At 44.8% G+C, this 18613-nt stretch overlaps 2 protein-coding genes across 2 annotated transcripts; both read left to right on the forward strand.

The window, feature by feature from the left end:
• Nucleotides 1-5957: 5957 nt before the first annotated feature.
• Nucleotides 5958-7814, forward strand: LOC115543033 (asialoglycoprotein receptor 2-like). Its single transcript, XM_030355569.1, has 3 exons — nucleotides 5958-6885; nucleotides 7074-7165; nucleotides 7713-7814. The coding sequence occupies exons 1-3, from the start codon at nucleotides 6459-6461 to the stop codon at nucleotides 7812-7814; spliced, it is 621 nt and encodes a 206-aa protein (XP_030211429.1). The 5' UTR covers nucleotides 5958-6458.
• A 1589-nt stretch (nucleotides 7815-9403) lies between these two features.
• On the forward strand, nucleotides 9404-17956 carry fbxo7 (F-box protein 7). The gene is made up of 10 exons (XM_030355057.1): nucleotides 9404-9561; nucleotides 9690-9818; nucleotides 11454-11670; nucleotides 13459-13770; nucleotides 14625-14769; nucleotides 15127-15210; nucleotides 15586-15684; nucleotides 16189-16365; nucleotides 16913-16953; nucleotides 17103-17956. Exons 2-10 carry the CDS (start codon nucleotides 9691-9693, stop codon nucleotides 17439-17441), a joined length of 1542 nt encoding a protein of 513 aa, XP_030210917.1. The 5' UTR covers nucleotides 9404-9561; nucleotide 9690; the 3' UTR covers nucleotides 17442-17956.
• Nucleotides 17957-18613: the final 657 nt, after the last annotated feature.

Consider the following 18613-nt stretch of genomic DNA (forward strand, 5'->3'; position numbering starts at 1 on the left):
CTGAGGTTGTGGCACGTCTAGCTGCAGACGAGCCAGGGCCATATGAATGATGGCTCCCATTCAGTTGTCCTCAGAAGCACCAGTAGAGCTGCGGGTCGGAGGACGGGAGCCCACTGCGGAGGCACGGGAGGCTACATCCTGTGGGACCCCATCCGGCTCATACTCAGCAAACTCGGTAGCTAACGCTGCCACAGAAAGCACATTTTCCTCCGGCTCCAAGGCGGCTGCCGGAGGAGCATGAGCACCTGGCTCCCCTGCACCAGTCTCAGCGTGAAAGGCCAGGAAGAGGGACGTCATGTTTTCGAGCTCCGCTGTTGATTGGCCCACCTTGGAGGCAAGCCCGGACTCCCTAACCTTCTTCCTGGAAGTGGGGCCGGCGGTCTCAGCAGCCCGACGTTTAGATCGACCGCCCTGAGCTGGATTACGTCGCTGGGCTCGGGGCAACTGAAACGAGGCCCGACCGTTGTTCCACCTCGGCCAGTCTAGCAACTCTCCCTGCCTGAGGCGTAATACTGCAGTTCATGCAGGGATCATCCGAAAGACCCTCCTTCAGGTGCCCGAGGCCAAGGCATGAGGGAAACAAATAATGGCCATCCTCAAGCTGCAGGGAAGCCATAGAGGCCGATCAAGAGTGGTCGCCAACCATGGTGACAACCAGCAAAATCACACAGAAAAAAATAATGAATACTCTGCTACCAACTACAAGTCACACCTATGCTGGGAGCGAGGGCACTGCCATCACCAGTTGAGGGCTAGCGGTCACAACGAAATAAGACAATGAATGCAGTATAAATGCCGGGAGAGGGAGCAAAAGCACAGCCTTCAACGACAAATGTTGCAGGAAGAACAGCCTAGTCAGTATGCGCGTCTGTATGTGAACCTGTCAACAACATAATTACTTGCTAAAATCCTGAGCATTAAAATCCTTTCATCAAAATGTTCTTAGGCAGAGATTTACCATGGAAAACCTTTTATTGCATCTTCACAGAAGGCCAACCTTTCCTTAAGCTGTAAAACAAATTTGGAATTAAGGGATTTCCCGAATGAAAGCGACACTCAAGCCCAAATTTAAATTCCTTTGCATCATTCAGCATACAGCTGTGTGGGCTGGAATGGTGATAGAAGGAAGGATAGATAGGTTCATTATAGATGGTTTGATGTACATGCATTGGTCGATGGATCGATATAGATCCTCGGTTATCCTGTGACCCAGTCTGAAACGTTGTGTGTATGAAGTGAAGTATGTTTAACCCTTTCCATACCCTGTTTTTTGTTACAGGACGCAGGAAGACATTTTGCTTTTCCTTTCGCTAGAATTTCATATGCAAGCAAATCTCAGTTGTCACTCAAAATAATTTGGATGGCTTAGCATAAGCATTCAATATAAGAATCAAAATCTAGACATAGGTTGCATACTACAGTCAGCTATTCTTCAAGAATCGCATCAAAGGGTTTGATTTAATGACAAAGCTGATAAAACGCAACACAGGTAGGACAAAACATTTGTGACCTCCGATCAGATATGTAATTTTTCATGAGCGAGTGGATACATGATCTAGGCATGTCAACACATTTAAGTCTGGCTGTGTGTGATGGTCATGCTGTATGTGCTTGCAGTTTTTGCTGACAATTTTTAATGCTCAAGGTTTCAACTGATGTTCAACTTAAATGTTTTTTGTTACAGGATGCAGGAGGCCATACTACTCTTCTGTCTTTCAGGTCAGACTTGTTTGTGTGTTTGTCAGTGTCTATTTCTGTTATTGGCTGTTTCTAGCCTTCTTCATTTATTGCTACGTACACGCACTCTGCCTGCTTAGTCTTACTCAGAAAATTAAAACGGGCACTGAGAGAAGGTAGTACTAATTCTTATAATTGAATGAGAAAGTTGTGACTTACCTCAGTCCAGTATCCTACTGCTGACACCAAGTTGTTACGCACAGCTTCAATCTTTCTTATAATGTTGAGAGTTCCTATATTGCCATTGAGGTCTCAAACCTATGCTAATATTGAATTGTAATACATATATATATGTGTGTGCTGGGAATGGTTTCTCCTGCAGGACTCTTCCTGGGCCACCATGCCTTGCCTCCTATCAAATCCTACTACTACGTGGACCAGAAGCTGAGCTGGACCGATGCTCAGCAACACTGCAGGGAGCGGAATGCGGACCTGGCCACCGTAGACAACGTAGTGGACCTCCAGCACCTGCAGGAGTCCAGAACAGGCTTTAATTACGACAACGACTTCATGTGGATCGGACTTCATGATGACCGCACCCGTTGGAAGTGGTCCCTCGGAGACCAAGACTACAAAATTGGCCAAAACTATGGAACGTGGTATGGTCCTGACCCAGACTTCTGGAATAACGAAGAGAATTGTACAGGCACTACCCCTTCAGGTAGCTGGTTCGATACGTTGTGCTACAATCTAAAAGCTGCAGTTTGCTTTGATGGTGAGGGGCATTGTTTTTATTACTTTTGGTTTTTATTCATGTTTTAGCAGTCCTAGTAAAAGAGGATTATGGGCACAAATTGATAACAGATATAAGATATTCTGCTTACCTTTGCCATGTTTAATTAGGGTATAGATTAGAAGAATATTGACAGAGATGTAGTCTTAATCTGATTCCTTTCCTCTCTTCCACCTCATTCTGTTTTAGATGAAGAGTCCAACTACATTGTGGTCCAAAACACAATGACTTGGTACGAGGCGTTGCAATACTGCCGGTCTCACTACACTGACCTGGCCATTGTGCGCAACGCGGCTGAGAACGGCAAAGTATTGGCACTTAATCCACAATCATCATGGATTGGTCTCCACAGACATCCGTGGTCCCACTGGTCTGACGGCAGTAGCGCAACCTTCTTGAATTGGGCACAAGGTGAACCAAACAACTATGGTGGCTCCGTTTCTCCACGTTGTGCAAAATTGTCTGTCACCTCAGGGAGTTTTCTTGATGGGGAATGTGGCTTTTTGCATAACTTCGCCTGCCAGAGAAAACTGGAACAGCGCTCAATCTTCAAGTTGAAGATCAGCACTGAAGCCGACATGACGGATCCTGCGGTGGGACGACAGATTTTGGAACAGGTATGTATGCATGTGTAAGAGTAAGTCTATTAGAATCTTGGTCTCTTACCCATTCACGATAACATCAAATATGAAGACAGAAACATCGAAACCATAAAACACAGATGGGCTAAAACGTGGAAATAAATGAGAAGTAACCATGACTGCTAACACCTTGTGTCTGTCCACCAGCTCCATGCCAAACTGGCCGAGGTGGGTGTGACTGGGGCAAATATCAGCTGGGTTCTCGAGGACGGACAGGTGTTTCACAAGGACCAGCCCAGCAAGACATGAGAGGAGGCCATCGCTGTGTTCTGCTCTTTGTGTTTAGAAATATACCTTTAGTCATCTAGCAACAGGGCTCCAAGGAGATCCACCCTTAGGCTGAGAAGATTTAGAGAATGAAATGCTCTCATTAATCACATGCTAGAATTCTGCAGTAGTTATTATTATTTTTCATTATTATTAGTAGCAGTAGTAGTAGTAGTGGTAGTATTATTAGTAGTATTAGTAGTATGGGCAGTAGTGGTACCAGTACCACCACCCCCAGCTGCGAGAGCTCCGGTTTCCTCCAGCACCACAAATTGTTTCTGGTAACACTCCTTTCCTGTCCATGACCCAGAGACGGGCTGGCTCCTCCCTGGAGGTCGTGCCCAGGCCCCGCCCTGTGAGGCAGGCAGCCCACTGCCCGCTCCTAGGTACCAGCTCTCAGCTCCTACCTCCTAGGTACCAGCTCTCAGCTCCTACCTCCTAGGTACCAGCTCTCAGCTCCTACCTCCTAGCACCTGATGGGTTCAATGCAGAGAAGGAATTTCCCCGTGGGGATTAATTAAAGTAAAAACAATACAAAAAATATTTGTATCAGATATATCATATCAATCTTATTATTGCTGATATCAGTGGTAACCCCAAATTAATTGTAATGTCATTTAATTTATTCTACTTTAGTCTCTTTTCAGCGGAGTGTCTTGTTGACAACGAAAGGTTGTGTCCAGTCCTTATATCATTATGATGTTTGAGATATCAACATGGAAAGAAAACTGTAGTTTTTGCCATTATGTCCTCTTGTGTTTATTAGAAATATGATTCACTATATATATACAAGTATCAATCTTCAGAATGAATAAAGCAATGTATCATCACCAATCAATGAGTTGTTTTTTCTCTGAGCGCACAAGGGGACACCAGCAACAAGGCGTCACTCGTCCAAAGGGTCCTGTGTGTAACGGACCGAATCATTGATGTGCTTTTACATCTGAAATGACTGACACTTACCCATCTACCCAATATCGATCTCTGATGTAATATATTCATGTCTGATGATTCAAATAATGTAAAATATATAGCCTATTTCAAGGAGAAACTGGGGGAAGTGAGCTCTGCAGTGCTACTTTGGTTGGAGACGTATATTGTTGTTTGGAACTCGTGAATAGTCAATTTATTATTGTATTTTTCCATATAATATTGTTACATATAATAATAATTATTATAATTATTATAACGATACATAATAAGAAATACACTGTGAGAAAATGACGCGTCTTATCATCTTTCTGATTTAATTAACTGAAAGGTGAGAGATCGAATAATGCAAAAAAAATTCACAACCAATCATTATCAGAGAACAAAAAGCTGCTTAGACACTTGAGTAACTGCACAATTTGGTACATCGCTGCTCAATCGGAGCTTCACCATCAGCACACACCGTGGGGTGGATCCTGGAGAAACGCTGCAATGTCAAGCATATCAGAATGGGCTCTCCGTCTGAAGTCCTTTCCTCTGAAGTCGACACAATGGAGGGCGCGTCCAGTAGCCTCAGTGCAGGAGGCAGGCGGCAGGCGGCAGGGCCTTGGCCGTGGAGGTAGGCGACCACCAGGGGGCGACGGTGGACAGACCAAATATGACATGCGAATAAAGGAAAGTTCATCGCTAACATCTGAATGAGCTGAATGGTCATTGTATTGCCACCATTTCATTTCAAACGCTTTAATTGTTAACTATTTAATAGAGAACTATTTCATAACTAATGCTTACCATTTTGATCCAATTCATTGTAGTACTTCTGAACCATTTCTTTGCCAGTGATTATGGCAAAGATCTCTTGGGAAGAGATCGTGACAATTTGACTACTCTCTTTAATCCTGATCTTAGCAGGTTTGGGTGAGCAAACAAAATTGTATCCAGTTCAACAACTTTGTGTTTGTGTTTTTCCAGGTGTTATATATATCACAAAAGTAATGCGCGTCTGTATGTGAACCTGTCAACAACATCATTTCTTACTAAAAAAATATCCTGAGCATACAAATCCTCTAATCTTAATGTTCTTGGGAAGAGATATACAACGGAAAACGTTGTGGTGCATCTTCACAGAAGGCAGACCTTTTTTCAAGCTGTAGGCCTAAAACAAATTTAGAATTAAGGGATTTCCTAAATGGATGCGACACTTTTAAGCTCAAGTTTAAATTATTTTGCATCATTCACAAATCAGTTTCAACTGGAATAGTGACAGAAGGAAGGATAGATAGGTTCATTATAGATGGATTGATGTTCATGGATTGGTCGATTGATCGATAGGCCTATAGATCCTCGATAATCCTGTCAACCTGTCTGAAATGTTGTGGGTATGAAGGGAAAGATGTTTTTTGTTACAGGACGCAGGAAAACATATTGTTCTTCCTTTCGCTAGATTTTCGTATGCATGCAAATCTCAGTCGTCACTCAAAATAATTTGGATGGTTTAGCATAAGCATTCAATATAAGAATCAAAAGCTAGACATATGTTGCATACTACAGTCAGATATTCCTCAAGAATCACATCAAAGGGTTTGAATTAATAAAGAGGCTGATAGAACGCAACACAGGTAGGACAAAACACTTGGTGACCTCCGATATATTTTCATGAGCGAGTGGATGATCTCGGTATTCAACACATTTATTTCAAGCTGTGTGTGATGGTCATGCTGTATGTAATTGCAGTGTTTGCAGTCAATTGTTAATGCTCAAGGTTTCAACTGATGTTCAACTGAAATGTTTTTTATTACAGTATGCAGGAGGCCATACTACTCTTCTGTCTTTCAGGTCAGACTTGTTTGTTTGTCAGTGTGTATTTCTATCTTTCTTAGTTTTTAACTATCTTACCGCACTCTGCCTGCTTAGACTTACTCAGAAAATTAAAACGGTCACAGAGGGATGTCAGTACTAATTATTATAGTTGCATGAGAAAGTTGTGACTTGCCTCAGTCCAGTATCTATGCTGACACCATCCAAGTTGTTTCGCACAGCTTCAATTTTTCATATAATGTTGAGAGTTCTTTGATTGCCACTGGGGGTCTCAAACCCATGCTAATATTGAATTGGAATAACGATATATATTTGTCTGCTGTCCGTCTGTAATGGTTTTCCTTACAGGGCTGTTCCTGAGCCACCATGCCCTTCCTCCTATCAAATCCTACTTCTACGAGGACCAGAAGCTGAGCTGGACCGATGCTCAGCAAAACTGCAGGGAGCGGAATGGGGACCTGGCCACCGTAGACAACGTAGCGGACCTCCAGCACCTGCAAGAGTCCAGAACGGGCTTTAATCACGACGACGACTTCATGTGGATCGGACTTTATGATGACCGCACCCGTTGGAAGTGGTCCCTCGGAGACCAGGACTACAAATTTGGCCAAAACTATGGAAGGTGGAATGGTCTTAATCCATTGTTCAAGGAAAACAAAGATAATTGTACCGCCTTGCTCGCTTCAGGCAACTGGTACGATTTGTTGTGCTCCCACCAACGTCATGCAGTTTGCTTTGATGGTGAGGTGCATTTTTTAAGTTACTTTTAGTTTTTAATAATGTTTTAGCAGTGCTAGTAAAAGAGGATTATAGGCACAAATTGATAACAGATATAAGATATTCTGCTCACCTTAGCCATGTTTAATTAGGGTATAGATTAGAAGAATATTGACAGAGATGTAACGTTATCTGATTCCTTTCCCTTTTTCCACCTCATTCTGTTTTAGATGAAGAGCCCCACCACATCTTGGTCCCAAACCCAATGACTTGGTACGAGGCGTTGCAATACTGCCGGTCCCACTACACGGACCTGGCCAGTGTGCCCAACGCGACTGAGAACGACAAAATATCGGCACTTTCAACTCAACATAAATGGATTGGTCTCCACAGATACCCGTGGTCCCTCTGGTCTGACGGAAGTAGTGCCACTTTCTTGAATTGGGGACCAGGAGAACCAAACAGCTCTGGAGGTCCCGTTGCTCCACGTTGTGTAAAAATGTCTGTCACCTCAGGGCATTTTTTTGATGAGGAATGTGGCCTTTTCTATAACTTCGCCTGCCAGATACTTCAAAAGAAACGCTCAACCTTCAAGTTGAAGATCAGCACTGAAGCCGAAATGAGGGATCCTGAGGTGGAACGCCAGATTTTGGAACAGGTATGTATGTATGTATGTATGTATGTATGTATGTATGTATGTATGTATGTATGTATGTATGTGTAAGAGTAAGTCTTTTTGAATCTTGGTCACTTCACGATAACATCAAATATGAAGACAGAAACATCGAAACCATAAAACACAGATGGGCTAAAACGTGGAAATAAATGAGAAGTAACATGACTACTAACACCTTGTGTCTGTCCCCCAGCTCCATGCCAAACTGTCCGAGGTGGGTGTGACTGGGGCAAATATCAGCTGGGTTCTCGAGGACGGACAGGTGTTTCACAAGGACCAGCCCAGCAAGATATGAGAGGGAGGTCATCGCAGTGTTCTGCTCTTTGTGTATTGAAATATACCTTTAGTCATCTAGCAACAGGGCTCCAAGGAGTTCCACCCAGGCTGAGAACATTTAGAGAATGAAATGCTCTCATTAATCACATGCTAGAATTCTGCAGTAGTTATTATTATTTTTCATTATTATTAGTTGCATTAGTAGTAGTAGCAGCAGTAGTAGTAGCAGTAGTAGTAGTAGTGGTAGTATTATTAGTAGTATTAGTAGTATTGGCAGTAGTGGTACCAGTACCACCATCCCCAGCTGCGAGAGCTCCGGTTTCCTCCAGCACCTCAAATTGTTTCTGTTGACACTCCTTTCCTGTCCATGACCAAGAGACGGGCTGGCTCCTCCCTGGAGGTCGTGCCCAGGCCCCGCCCTGTGAGGCAGGCAGCCCACGGCCCGCTCCTAGGTACCAGCTCTCAGCTCCTACCTCCTAGGTACCAGCTCTCAGCTCCTACCTCCTAGGTACCAGCTCTCAACTCCTACCTCCTAGGTACCAGCTCTCAGCTCCTACCTCCTAGCAGCTGATGGGTTCAATGCACAGAAGGAATTTCCCCGTGGGGATTAATTAAAGTAAAATAAAATAATAATATTTATATCTGATATAGGCTATCATATATATATAATATCAATGGTAACCCCAAATTTACCCTAATGTTATTAAATTGATTCTACTTTAGTGTTTTATCAGCGGAGTGTCTTACTGACAGAGAAAGGTTGTGTCCGGTCCTTATATCAGTACGACCTTTGAGATATCCACATGGAAAGAATAAAAGAAAACTGTAGTTTTTGCCATATCCTCTTGTGTTTATTAGAAACTTGGTGCACTATACCATCATAAATCTTAAGAATGAATAAAGAAATGTATCATCACCAATCAATGAGTTGTTTTTTCTCTGAGCATAACTGCGCATAAGGAGACACCAGCAACAAGGCGTTACTCGTCCAAAGGGTCCTGTGTGTAAAGTACTGAATCATTTATGAGCTTTAACGATAGAAATGACTCCACTAATTACCCAATATCGATCTCTGATGCAATGTATTGAATGTGGCATAAATATAAGTAACAAAAGTAGAACAGTTCAATTAGTCACACAAACATAACTGAAGGTTCATCTTGTTGAAATGAACTGTTGATAGATGGTTGAGGGTCATACTTTTCTGCTTTAATTAATTAATTAAAGAAGTTAACTAATTTTGAAATAAAATGACAATTAATTAGCATACATGTGAAGGGTTTAAGACAAAATTCAGGAATTGAGCAGGCATTTATGAAAGATAGTTAAAAAACTACATGGAACAAATATAAGCATTAATACATAAATCTAAAGATGATGTTTGCTGTAATCGTTCAAATGTGATATGATTCATGAGGGATTGGATGATTTGCTATGAACTGTTGTATCTTATGGTTGTTGTCTCAAACAGACTTCTTGGTAAGTTTTAGCAGAGAATGTCTAATAGGAACGGAGAGGGGCTCTAGTTAAAGTCAGTCTTCCTGGAATGGGGACATCTGAACATGCAACATTCAGCTACCGGAAGCAGTTGGCTTTTCCGTTCGCTGATTGGACAACCCCGGGAAAACAAGACCGGAAGATCTATAACGAAAGTACGTCTGGCTGTGTGTTTACGCAGCCTCCGACCATAGATACTTTGTAAAACTTCAGGACAGACAAAACAAACCCCCGCATGGACGTCGTCGAACCACCCGTCGAGTTTAAACGTACGTGACCGATCACAGGATGTTTTCTTTAACGCAGACACAACGCTTCTAGTACGTCATCTCTGTATGCTTTGATCACGAATAGGTATGTGATGATATGTAATGCAATATGTGTCCACGACGTTTAGCATGAAGCTCCGCGTCCGTATCAATAAGCAGACCTACCGGGTGGAGCTGGAGGAGGGGGCCGACGGAGCCTCCTTAACGGAGCTCACCATCCGGATCCGGGAGGTGCTGCTGCCGTCGCAGGGTCTGAGGTGAGACACCCATCACCGTGATGGAGTTAAAGCTGCAATACGTTACATTTCAACCAGCTCTTGGTTTCAAAATGACCCTGGCATATCTGTAGTCAACGCTCATCGATGGAGATTTCAATAATGTTGTCACCAAAGTCACATATTATAATATATCCCAGAATCTTTGTTTACGTCATGTTGCGTTTACTTGCATGTTTCCCTGAAAGGTCAATCGGATCTTGAGAAAACGGTTTAATATTTTATCATAAAATTGCTATTTAAGATAGGACCTGTAGTTTTACAGACTTAATAGCTAATTACTATTTATGAATCTGAATACTAGCGTCTAGTTTCAGTTGGTTGCAATCTATAACCTCACCGCTAGATGTCACCACCACATCCCCACACTTGACGTTTAAAGGTCCCATGTAATGAAAATCTCACTTTATGAGGTTTTCTAACATAAATATGAGTTCCTATAGCCTGCCTATGGTCCCCCAGTGGCTAAAACTTGCGTTTGGTGTAAAACGAGCACTAGGTGTTCTGCTCGCCTTTGAAAAAACTGAGGCTCAAGTGCGCTGATTTGGAATGTGGTCCCATATGTGTCATAAGGGATCTAAGCACCTCCCCTTTCCCTGCCTTGCCCGCCCAGAGAATTTGGCCCGCCAATAAGACACGACGCAAGTGTTTGCTGTTGGTGTTATGGCGCATAACACGTCGGTTCTTTGACGTCTCTTGTGTTTCCACAACGAGACTGTAGTTGGGGTTATCTCAGCCATGGTTGAGAAGGAATTTGGGGAAAGGAACTTTGGCTTTGACTCCCTGAAGTACATGAACTGCGACATGCTGCCTGCCACCGGTTGGTGCGAGGCACTACCGCCGTGAAGCACCACCGCAGGCAGCGTGCGTTTCAGTCTACTTCAGATTGATGTGGAAGTTGAAGAACCAGACACGTCGGAGAACCCGACGAGGTTGTTTGAGATTCATAATATCGTCTGGAGGCTCACACAGTTTTTGGCCGTGATAATATATATTATATGATATAGATATCTATGTAGGCTATATGATAATATTTAGATATAGAGTTCCAGGACTCCCGTGTGTTCTAGAATATTTACACAACACGGCTAAAGGCTGTGTGCGCCTCGCCATTGCGATACATCCACTGTAAACAGAGCGCATGGTACCGTGGCTGCAAGCTGCTCAGGGCCACACCCCCACCCTCCTCCTTGACCCGCCTCTCTCCTCCTCAATTGCGTTAAAGCTACAGACACCGAAACAGCGCATTTGGTGAAAGCTCAATGTGCGACTGGCTCGAGGTGGCTGTAATTCTTCACCACGGCTGTATTTTGGGAACGTCTTCAAATATTGTGTTTGGGGCCTACTAATATCTATATCAAAGCATCCATAAAGTAGCATGCCATGGGACCTTTAAGCATTCGGCACATATCTCTTTCCTTACCATAACTAGACATTTCTTAAAAGGAATACAACACTGGGAAAAGCTGATGCTTTATCAATGAATTATAATTCTATGAAAGCCCAGAATGCCGGATAGGAAGAAAATATGTGAAACAGCCTAATCGTGGAGGATATTTATCATACATTGTGTTCGGCTCGGTAAATGTGTGCGTTGTTCCGTCCTCCTGTTCCCAGTCCAGACACAGAGTTCACCCTGTCACTCAACGGCAAGGAGCCGCTGTCAGACACGGGCCAGACTCTCTCCTCGGCTGGCCTCGTGTCTGGGGATCTGGTCTGCGTGATCCTGCCTCCGTCTCTGGCTCCGGCCCCGGGCTCAGCGCCCCCCGCCAGCGGTGCCTGCCACGCAGACCCACCAAGACAACAGCTGACGTGTGCCACGGCTCTCCATGAGGTGGGCAACCTGTTGTGTTTCCGTTTCCAACCATTGTGTTTACGGAAAGGTAGAAATGTTTTTATTAAGTTTAATCGATAGTAATCTAATCCCCCCCCCCCCCATCAAACACACAAACACACACACACACACACACACACACACACACACACACACACACACACACACACACACACACACACACACACACACACACACACACACACACACACACACACACACACACTTTGATAGAAGAGGTACTTTTGATAGTGGGACTGGTTAGGCTCTTGTGGTTGTGGTGGGGTGTGTTGTCCGTCGTGGCTGTTAGTGATTCGTTCCAGCCTCAGCCTGCAGGGGTCAGAATAAAAGTCCTCCCTTTGACCGGCTTGGTTTCATCAGCGTTCTGTGGTCAGGACACCTCGTAGCCACAAAAGGCTGATTCCTCACACAGAGCTAAACTAGGAACATCACGGCAACCTTTTGTTTTGAACACCTGCTTGCTTGCTTGCCTTTCGTTCTCGCTGAAGCTACGTTTTTTGCTGACCTGTTTCCAAAGAAATGAAACCCGAAGTTGCTTTCACTTTTGAAGCTGTTTGCTGTTGGAATCTTCCATTGTGACTCTGGTTTAATCCCGACAAACTGGGTAACTCTTGGCAAAGGCTCTAGTCTGTAGTTATACTTCTCTCACACTCACACCCGGCACCGAATTACGTCGTCGTCCAGCAACTGGCTCAATTTACAGGTACATTTGACAATGTTTTGCATGTGAAGATGTGTGGATATTGTTCCAGCATTGCAAAAACAATGGCCCTGGATTGACTTAACACATGTGTTCCACGCTGTGTGTGTGTGGACCATCACTCCAGTGCAGTGGTAGCCCGGCCACAGGGACCATGTGAGTCCCCTGCAGGGCGTGTTCTAGGGGCAATAACACTTGCGTTGATGAAGATTTGATGGCAATGACGACTTTGAATATACTGTTATAGTTTTTTTTAACTCTGAACCTTGTCTGGCAAATTCAATATCGTGCGCACTCTTTGCTGAGACGTGCGGTGCGACTCTGTTATTTGTTATTCAGGAAGTTTCTATCAAACAAGCAGCCCTTTGTATTGCTCAGTACCCCTTGAAGCAGCTCTCGGGTTAAAAAAGGTTTGTGACCCCTGTGCTTCCGTTGATACCATCCAAACATGATCCTTCGGGCCTTATTTGAGTCAAAACGTCATGCAAAGCATTAGGGCTGTGCAATTAATCTCCAAACTAAAATCATCAAGTTGAAACTATTCTTTTATTTTTATTTTCTATCTTTATTTAATTTATTCATTAAATGTTTTATAGAAATTGCAGAACAGCTGTATACATATTTAACATTCTTTTTGATTATTGTTTTTTTGATTTACAAAGTGTTTTGAAGTTTATCTCAATCGTTTAAACACGTTTTCTGAAACTATAGCTCAGTTTCTCAAAAACTGAGATTTGTGCAAAGGTTTTGCAAAAATGTGATTTAGAAATTCTGTATGTGTGAAAAACAGGGGAATTGTGCTTAGAGTTTAGCAGTCTGGAGTCTTGTAGTTGATACATGAGCCTACATTTTTCATAATTGTGTGCGTGGTTCAATTTTTTATGCGTGTACAATCGAGAAAAACTGTATTTGGAGAGAAATGCTGAATTGGTGCATCATGTTTTCCAACTCAAAAACAATGGTTTGAATAATCGTGATTTCAATATTGACCAAGATAACCGCGGTTATGATGTTATCCCTAACCGAGCGTCCTTCCTAAGCATTACGTCTTACCCTCTCGTACCTAGACCCAGCCTGGTCCGAGTAGGTCAACAACAACCACAACCACAACAACAACAACAACACCACCAACAACATCCTCCAGACCGGACCGGATGGACGAGGGCCCCGCTGAGCCGGCGGCGGAGGGGGGTGCCGGCCCCATGGGGCCCCTCTGCACCCAGGAGCCCATGCTGTGCAGCGAGGCGGAGGACGGCCAGGCGCCGCTGTCCCTGGAGCTTCTGCACCGGGGGGTCCGCGGCGGCGGCGGCGGCGGACCCTGCGACCTGGTGCTGGTGGCCGCCCACGTGCTGATGCTGGAGACGGGGTTCATGCCGCAGGCGAGGACGGAGCGCCGGGGGGTCAGGGGTCAGGGGTCGGGGGGGGGGGGGGGGGGGGGGGGGGCGGTGGGTCGGGATGCCGGCGTGGTCGTAGACTGCCTTTAAAGGGGGACGTCTTATGCCGCCGGGTGTGAGTGGGGTTAGCCGTTTCAAGCCCTTTTGAAACTCTGCCTCTTCTGACATCACAAGTGGGCGTGTCCGGCTTGTAACGGCTAACCACACCTGTTGGTATAATGCGTCACCTTTTAAAGTATGACTGTTTATCGGGCGTCGCTATGGGCCGATAGACGCCTTGTTCATCAATCATCTTTGTTCATCAATTGTTCATCCTTGTTCATCAATCATCCTCCTCGCCTGTCGGCGAGGATGAATCACCGATGGCAGAGAGCGATGTTTCTCCATCAATTCTGAAACATTTAGTTTCCCTTAACAAATCATTTTCATGTGAAGGAAGGATAGAATGATGGTTGTTTCATACATTTGCATAACTTAATCCGTTCCCAAGAGTTTTGGTTGTGATTTACGCCAGCGAAACAAAGAAGTATTGATTAAAAAAAACTGAAATGTTACAAAGCCTTCCAGCCCTTCATCACACTATCTTGAGAACAAATTATATTATATAAAATTGAATTTGTTCTCAAGATAGTGTGATGAAGGGCTGGCCTGGAAGGCTTTGTAACATTTCTTTTTTACAGTTTTTTTAATCAATACTTCTTTGTTTCGCTGGCGTAAATCACAACCAAAACTCCAATTTGCAAGTCAGGTCTTGTGGTCCCACCGGTCGAGCACTTAGAGTTGAGAGCCCTTGGAGTAGAGCTGAGCTGTGATTGGACCGTCATGTGTTCCTTCCCCAGGACAGTGGGCTCAGGGCTGGGGACATGCCCGTCGGCTGGAGGTCCGCGGGCGGGGCCTATAAGCTGCAGTACACCCACCCCCTGTGTGAGAACAGCCTGATCATGGTCATAGGCCTGTCCATGGGGCCGGTGCTGGTGATCAATGGTGAGACTGGAGTCAGTCAGTCAGTCAGTCAGTCAGTCAGACACACACACACACACACACACACACACACACACACACACACACACACACACACACACACACACACACACACACACACACACACACACACACACAGTCTACTTGAAAACAGTAGAAATGTATTAATGATAGAAAAATAATGTATAAAAATGAATGTGTCTTTTGGATGGGAACTTAGTGTCAGCACAGCAGCAGTAGTAGGCACTAGCACTTGTCATCATGGTTTGATAGGTGAGTAGGTGAACAAAGCTTCTAGCGGCTGCTGTGCGGGATATGTACGACTCACCCCTCGTTTCTCCCCCCCCCCCCCCCCTCCAGCCACTCTGAAGGTCAACGAGAAAGTCGACGCGGTGCGCAAGTTGTGTCTCGACCCCTCCACCTACGTGACGGACGTGGAGTCGGGTGAGTGTCACCCCCTCGCCCCTAACCCCAAACCTGTAAAGATCATGTCCAGTATTCTATTTAGTTTACAACTATGATATTATATTTAACTATAACTATAATATATCTATGTAACTATCATATTTTTATTTTATTCTAATTATTTCATGTCCAGTTTTTGTTTATCTTCTCCTTTTTATTTTTCTTGCCAGCGACTGCTGCTGTAATTGTAATTTTTGTGCATATGACAAATAAACCACCTTGAACCTTGAATCGGGATAAAAGAGAGAAGTGAAAACATCCCCACAATAACGTCTAATGGTGTCCCCATGGGGCCGGAAGAAAACCCTGTAACTCCTTCCACCTGTGTATTCAATCCCCATGCGTCGACCTCAGCTGAAGCCGGGGCCGCAGCGGTTTACAAGGCCCTGGCCAAGCTCTCCAGGACCTTCAAGGACCAGCTGGCGTACCCGTTGATCGCAGCGGCCAGAGCAGGTAGGCAGAAATACAAGCGCTAGCAGGGAAACGGTTAGCATCGGTTAGCAATATAATGGAAAGAAGTAAAATGGTTAGCATTGGCAATGAAATGGATAGCAGTAAAAGGATTAGCATTAGCAATGAAATGGTTGGAAGTTAAATGGTTAGCATCGGTTAGCGATGAAAGGGTGAGCAGTAAAATAGTTAGCATGGGCAATGAAATGGATAGCAGGAAAATAGTTGGCATTGGTTAACAGTAAAATGGTTAGCGATGAAATGGTTAAACAATGAAGTGGTTAGCGATGCAATGGTTAAAATATGAAATGGTTAACAGGCCAAGAGTTGGCAATTAATGGGTTGACAATCAAATGGTTGGCATTGCATTGGTTAGCCATAAAACCATGAGCAATAAAGTGGATAGAACTAAAAAGTTATGTATGAAATGGTTAGCCTTTTTTTTTTCGCATGCTAAACACTCGGTTTTTCTCCACGTCGCCCCCTGGTGGCCCGCTGCCGCCGCAGCCATGGCCCTGCCGCCGGCGTTCGGCCTGTGCGTGCTGCCCCCCGAGCTCCTTCTGCGGGTGCTGCGGCTGCTGGACGCGCCTGCCCTGGTGGCCCTCTCGGCCGCCAGCCGGAGGCTCCGGGGCGTGGCGGAGGACTCCACGCTCTGGAGACACCTCTACGTACGCGACTTCAGGGGTAAGAGAAGAAGAAGAAGAAGAGGAGGAGGAAGACTGGGGTGTCATTAACGTTACATTCAGGGAGTTTAGCAGGCCCTTTTATCTAAAGCGACTTACTTTAAGTCCATTTGTCAGGAGAAAGAGAAACAACAATATATATTGCTGTCGGTACAGCAAGGAGGTTCCTAGAACCAAGTGTGGTCACCAACAAATGCTAGATTAACCCATCCTCCGTATACAACAAAGAGAGCTCGGATAAGACGCTACACGATAGTGGGTACTATTTTTTAAGTGCTAGGACGTACAACATACAATAAGCGCGTAAAAGGTTCGGACGGGGTGGGGGGAACAAGGGTGTGTTCTTAAAGACACGGTTTTGTTCCATTCCTGCTCATCTACTGAGGTGTCTAGTTACCGGACCCCTTAATGGTTTCATTAAGTGGGGATTTCAGATAGAGGGTCTTCAAGGAGCTTTCGTTGTGGTCCTAAGTATTCGTGACATGCGACAGTAACGGGGACACGGTTTGCGCAAAACCAAACTCTTACGGCAGTCTTCTCTACCTCAGGTCAAAGCCCCTCCTCGTCCACGGAGACCGACTGGAAAGACGTAAGGAACATGAATCTCTCTCTCTCTCACACACACACACACACACACACACACACACACACACACACACACACACACACACACACACACACACACACTCACACTCAGACACTATCAAAATCAACGTTTGTATCCTCGTCTTCCCGTAGCTCTACAAAAGGAAGTACCAGACACGCAAGCACTACCGACAGGCCGCCGCCCGCCCCCCGCACTGGCTGCCCCCCCCCCCTCTGTACCCGGTGGTGCCCGGGTCCAACCCCTTCCACCCCCAGCCCTTCGCCCCGTACCCCCCGGGTATCATCGGCGGGGACTACGACCAGAGACCCGACTTCCCCCTGGGCATGCTTCCAAGGCCGCGCTTCGATCCGCTGGGCCCCTTCTCAGGGGGCCTGGGGGGGCCCCCGGGTATTAACCCGCCGGGGGTCGGGCCCTCACGGCGGCGGGGGGGGCCGGGGCCCATCAGAGACATCCGGCGGGGGTTCATCTGATGCTCAACGTGTTGACCGATCGGCGGCCATTTCAGCTTCACACTGCTCCCCGCTAGAGAAAAAGATTAGAGCAAAGATGGCCGCTGGGTGACGGGAGGCCAACGCGTGGGAAGAAATGACCAAACTGAATTAAAACCTTGATGAGAGAAGTGTTTTGGTTCCCTGCGTGCATCAACCTTTTTCAGTTGCTTTGCACAATTTGTCCCCCCATTCAAAATCAGAAGTTATAACTTTTTCTGCAACGCTTGACAGCTCAAGTGCTTAAACTGTTGTTGTGTCGCGGGGCTGTGCCTTGTTTTGCGTCAGGGCAGTTCCATCTCTCAGCTCTCAGTTAATTAAATAATCTCTGCTTAACGATGTGACCCTTTGCCTTTGCGTAACGTGTAATATAACATATACATATTATATATTAAAAATAGATGATGGATTGTAATATGGAACAGAGGTGTCACTCTGAAAAGCATTATTTTACCAAACACTATGCATTAAAAGATTGCCGTTTGTTGTAAGTGACATTCTTTCTATCGTATCTTTGCTTTTCCAAATGGATCTTTGAAAAGTAAATTGGAAAAAGGTTAAGTTAATCTAAAATAAATAGTTCATCAAGCTAATCCAGGCATATCTATGGTTTGACATGGATTGATATATATGTTATTAAAATATAAGTATATAATATCAATATGTCAGCAAGTGACAGATGGTACAGGTCTATTCTTAGTTCATAGTCATCTTGCAAATCTATTTTATTAGTCATCGTACATCCTCGTTTGAGCCTAGCTTCCATGACAGCTGTCTTGTTGTCTTCAAATCAGAAGGCCTTATCTCGCCTGAGGTCTACCTTCAGGATGACATCATCCTTTGTCCTTGGGAGCAGGATCGGTGATAGTAAACGAACTCTGATTGGTCGAAATCTCAAGAGGGCCAGCCGAGAAGCCGGCCCACTGATTGGATGATGTCGATTCCACACATGATACATACGAGTACATAAGATCTATACGATCTCTTTAATATATATTTAATACCTATTTAAAATGAGCGTAATCATTAATAATCATAATCATTTTATATTTGTCTTAAGAAAAGCAGCAGATTGGTGAACGTTATAGTTGGTCATACTTAGAAACAAAGATAATAGGAGTCGAACAAAATCAATAATGTCAATCTTATAATAA

This window comes from Gadus morhua, chromosome 4 (assembly GCF_902167405.1).
Source record: "Gadus morhua chromosome 4, gadMor3.0, whole genome shotgun sequence".
NCBI classification, from domain to species: domain Eukaryota; kingdom Metazoa; phylum Chordata; class Actinopteri; order Gadiformes; family Gadidae; genus Gadus; species Gadus morhua.

Excerpts from the sequence above, each read along its gene's own strand:
- LOC115543033 (XM_030355569.1), top strand. The coding sequence starts at position 6,459 with ATGGTTTTCCTTACAGGGCTGTTCCTGAGCCACCATGCCCTTCCTCCT. Across the intron at positions 6,886-7,073 it reads TGGTGAGGTGCATTTTTTAA|ATGAAGAGCCCCACCACATC; the intron begins GTTACTTTTAGT and ends ATTCTGTTTTAG. Across the intron at positions 7,166-7,712 it reads ACTACACGGACCTGGCCAGT|CTCCATGCCAAACTGTCCGA; the intron begins GTGCCCAACGCG and ends TCTGTCCCCCAG.
- fbxo7 (XM_030355057.1), top strand. The coding sequence starts at position 9,691 with ATGAAGCTCCGCGTCCGTATCAATAAGCAGACCTACCGGGTGGAGCTG. Across the intron at positions 14,770-15,126 it reads GCCGGTGCTGGTGATCAATG|CCACTCTGAAGGTCAACGAG; the intron begins GTGAGACTGGAG and ends CCCCCCCTCCAG. Across the intron at positions 16,954-17,102 it reads CGGAGACCGACTGGAAAGAC|CTCTACAAAAGGAAGTACCA; the intron begins GTAAGGAACATG and ends GTCTTCCCGTAG.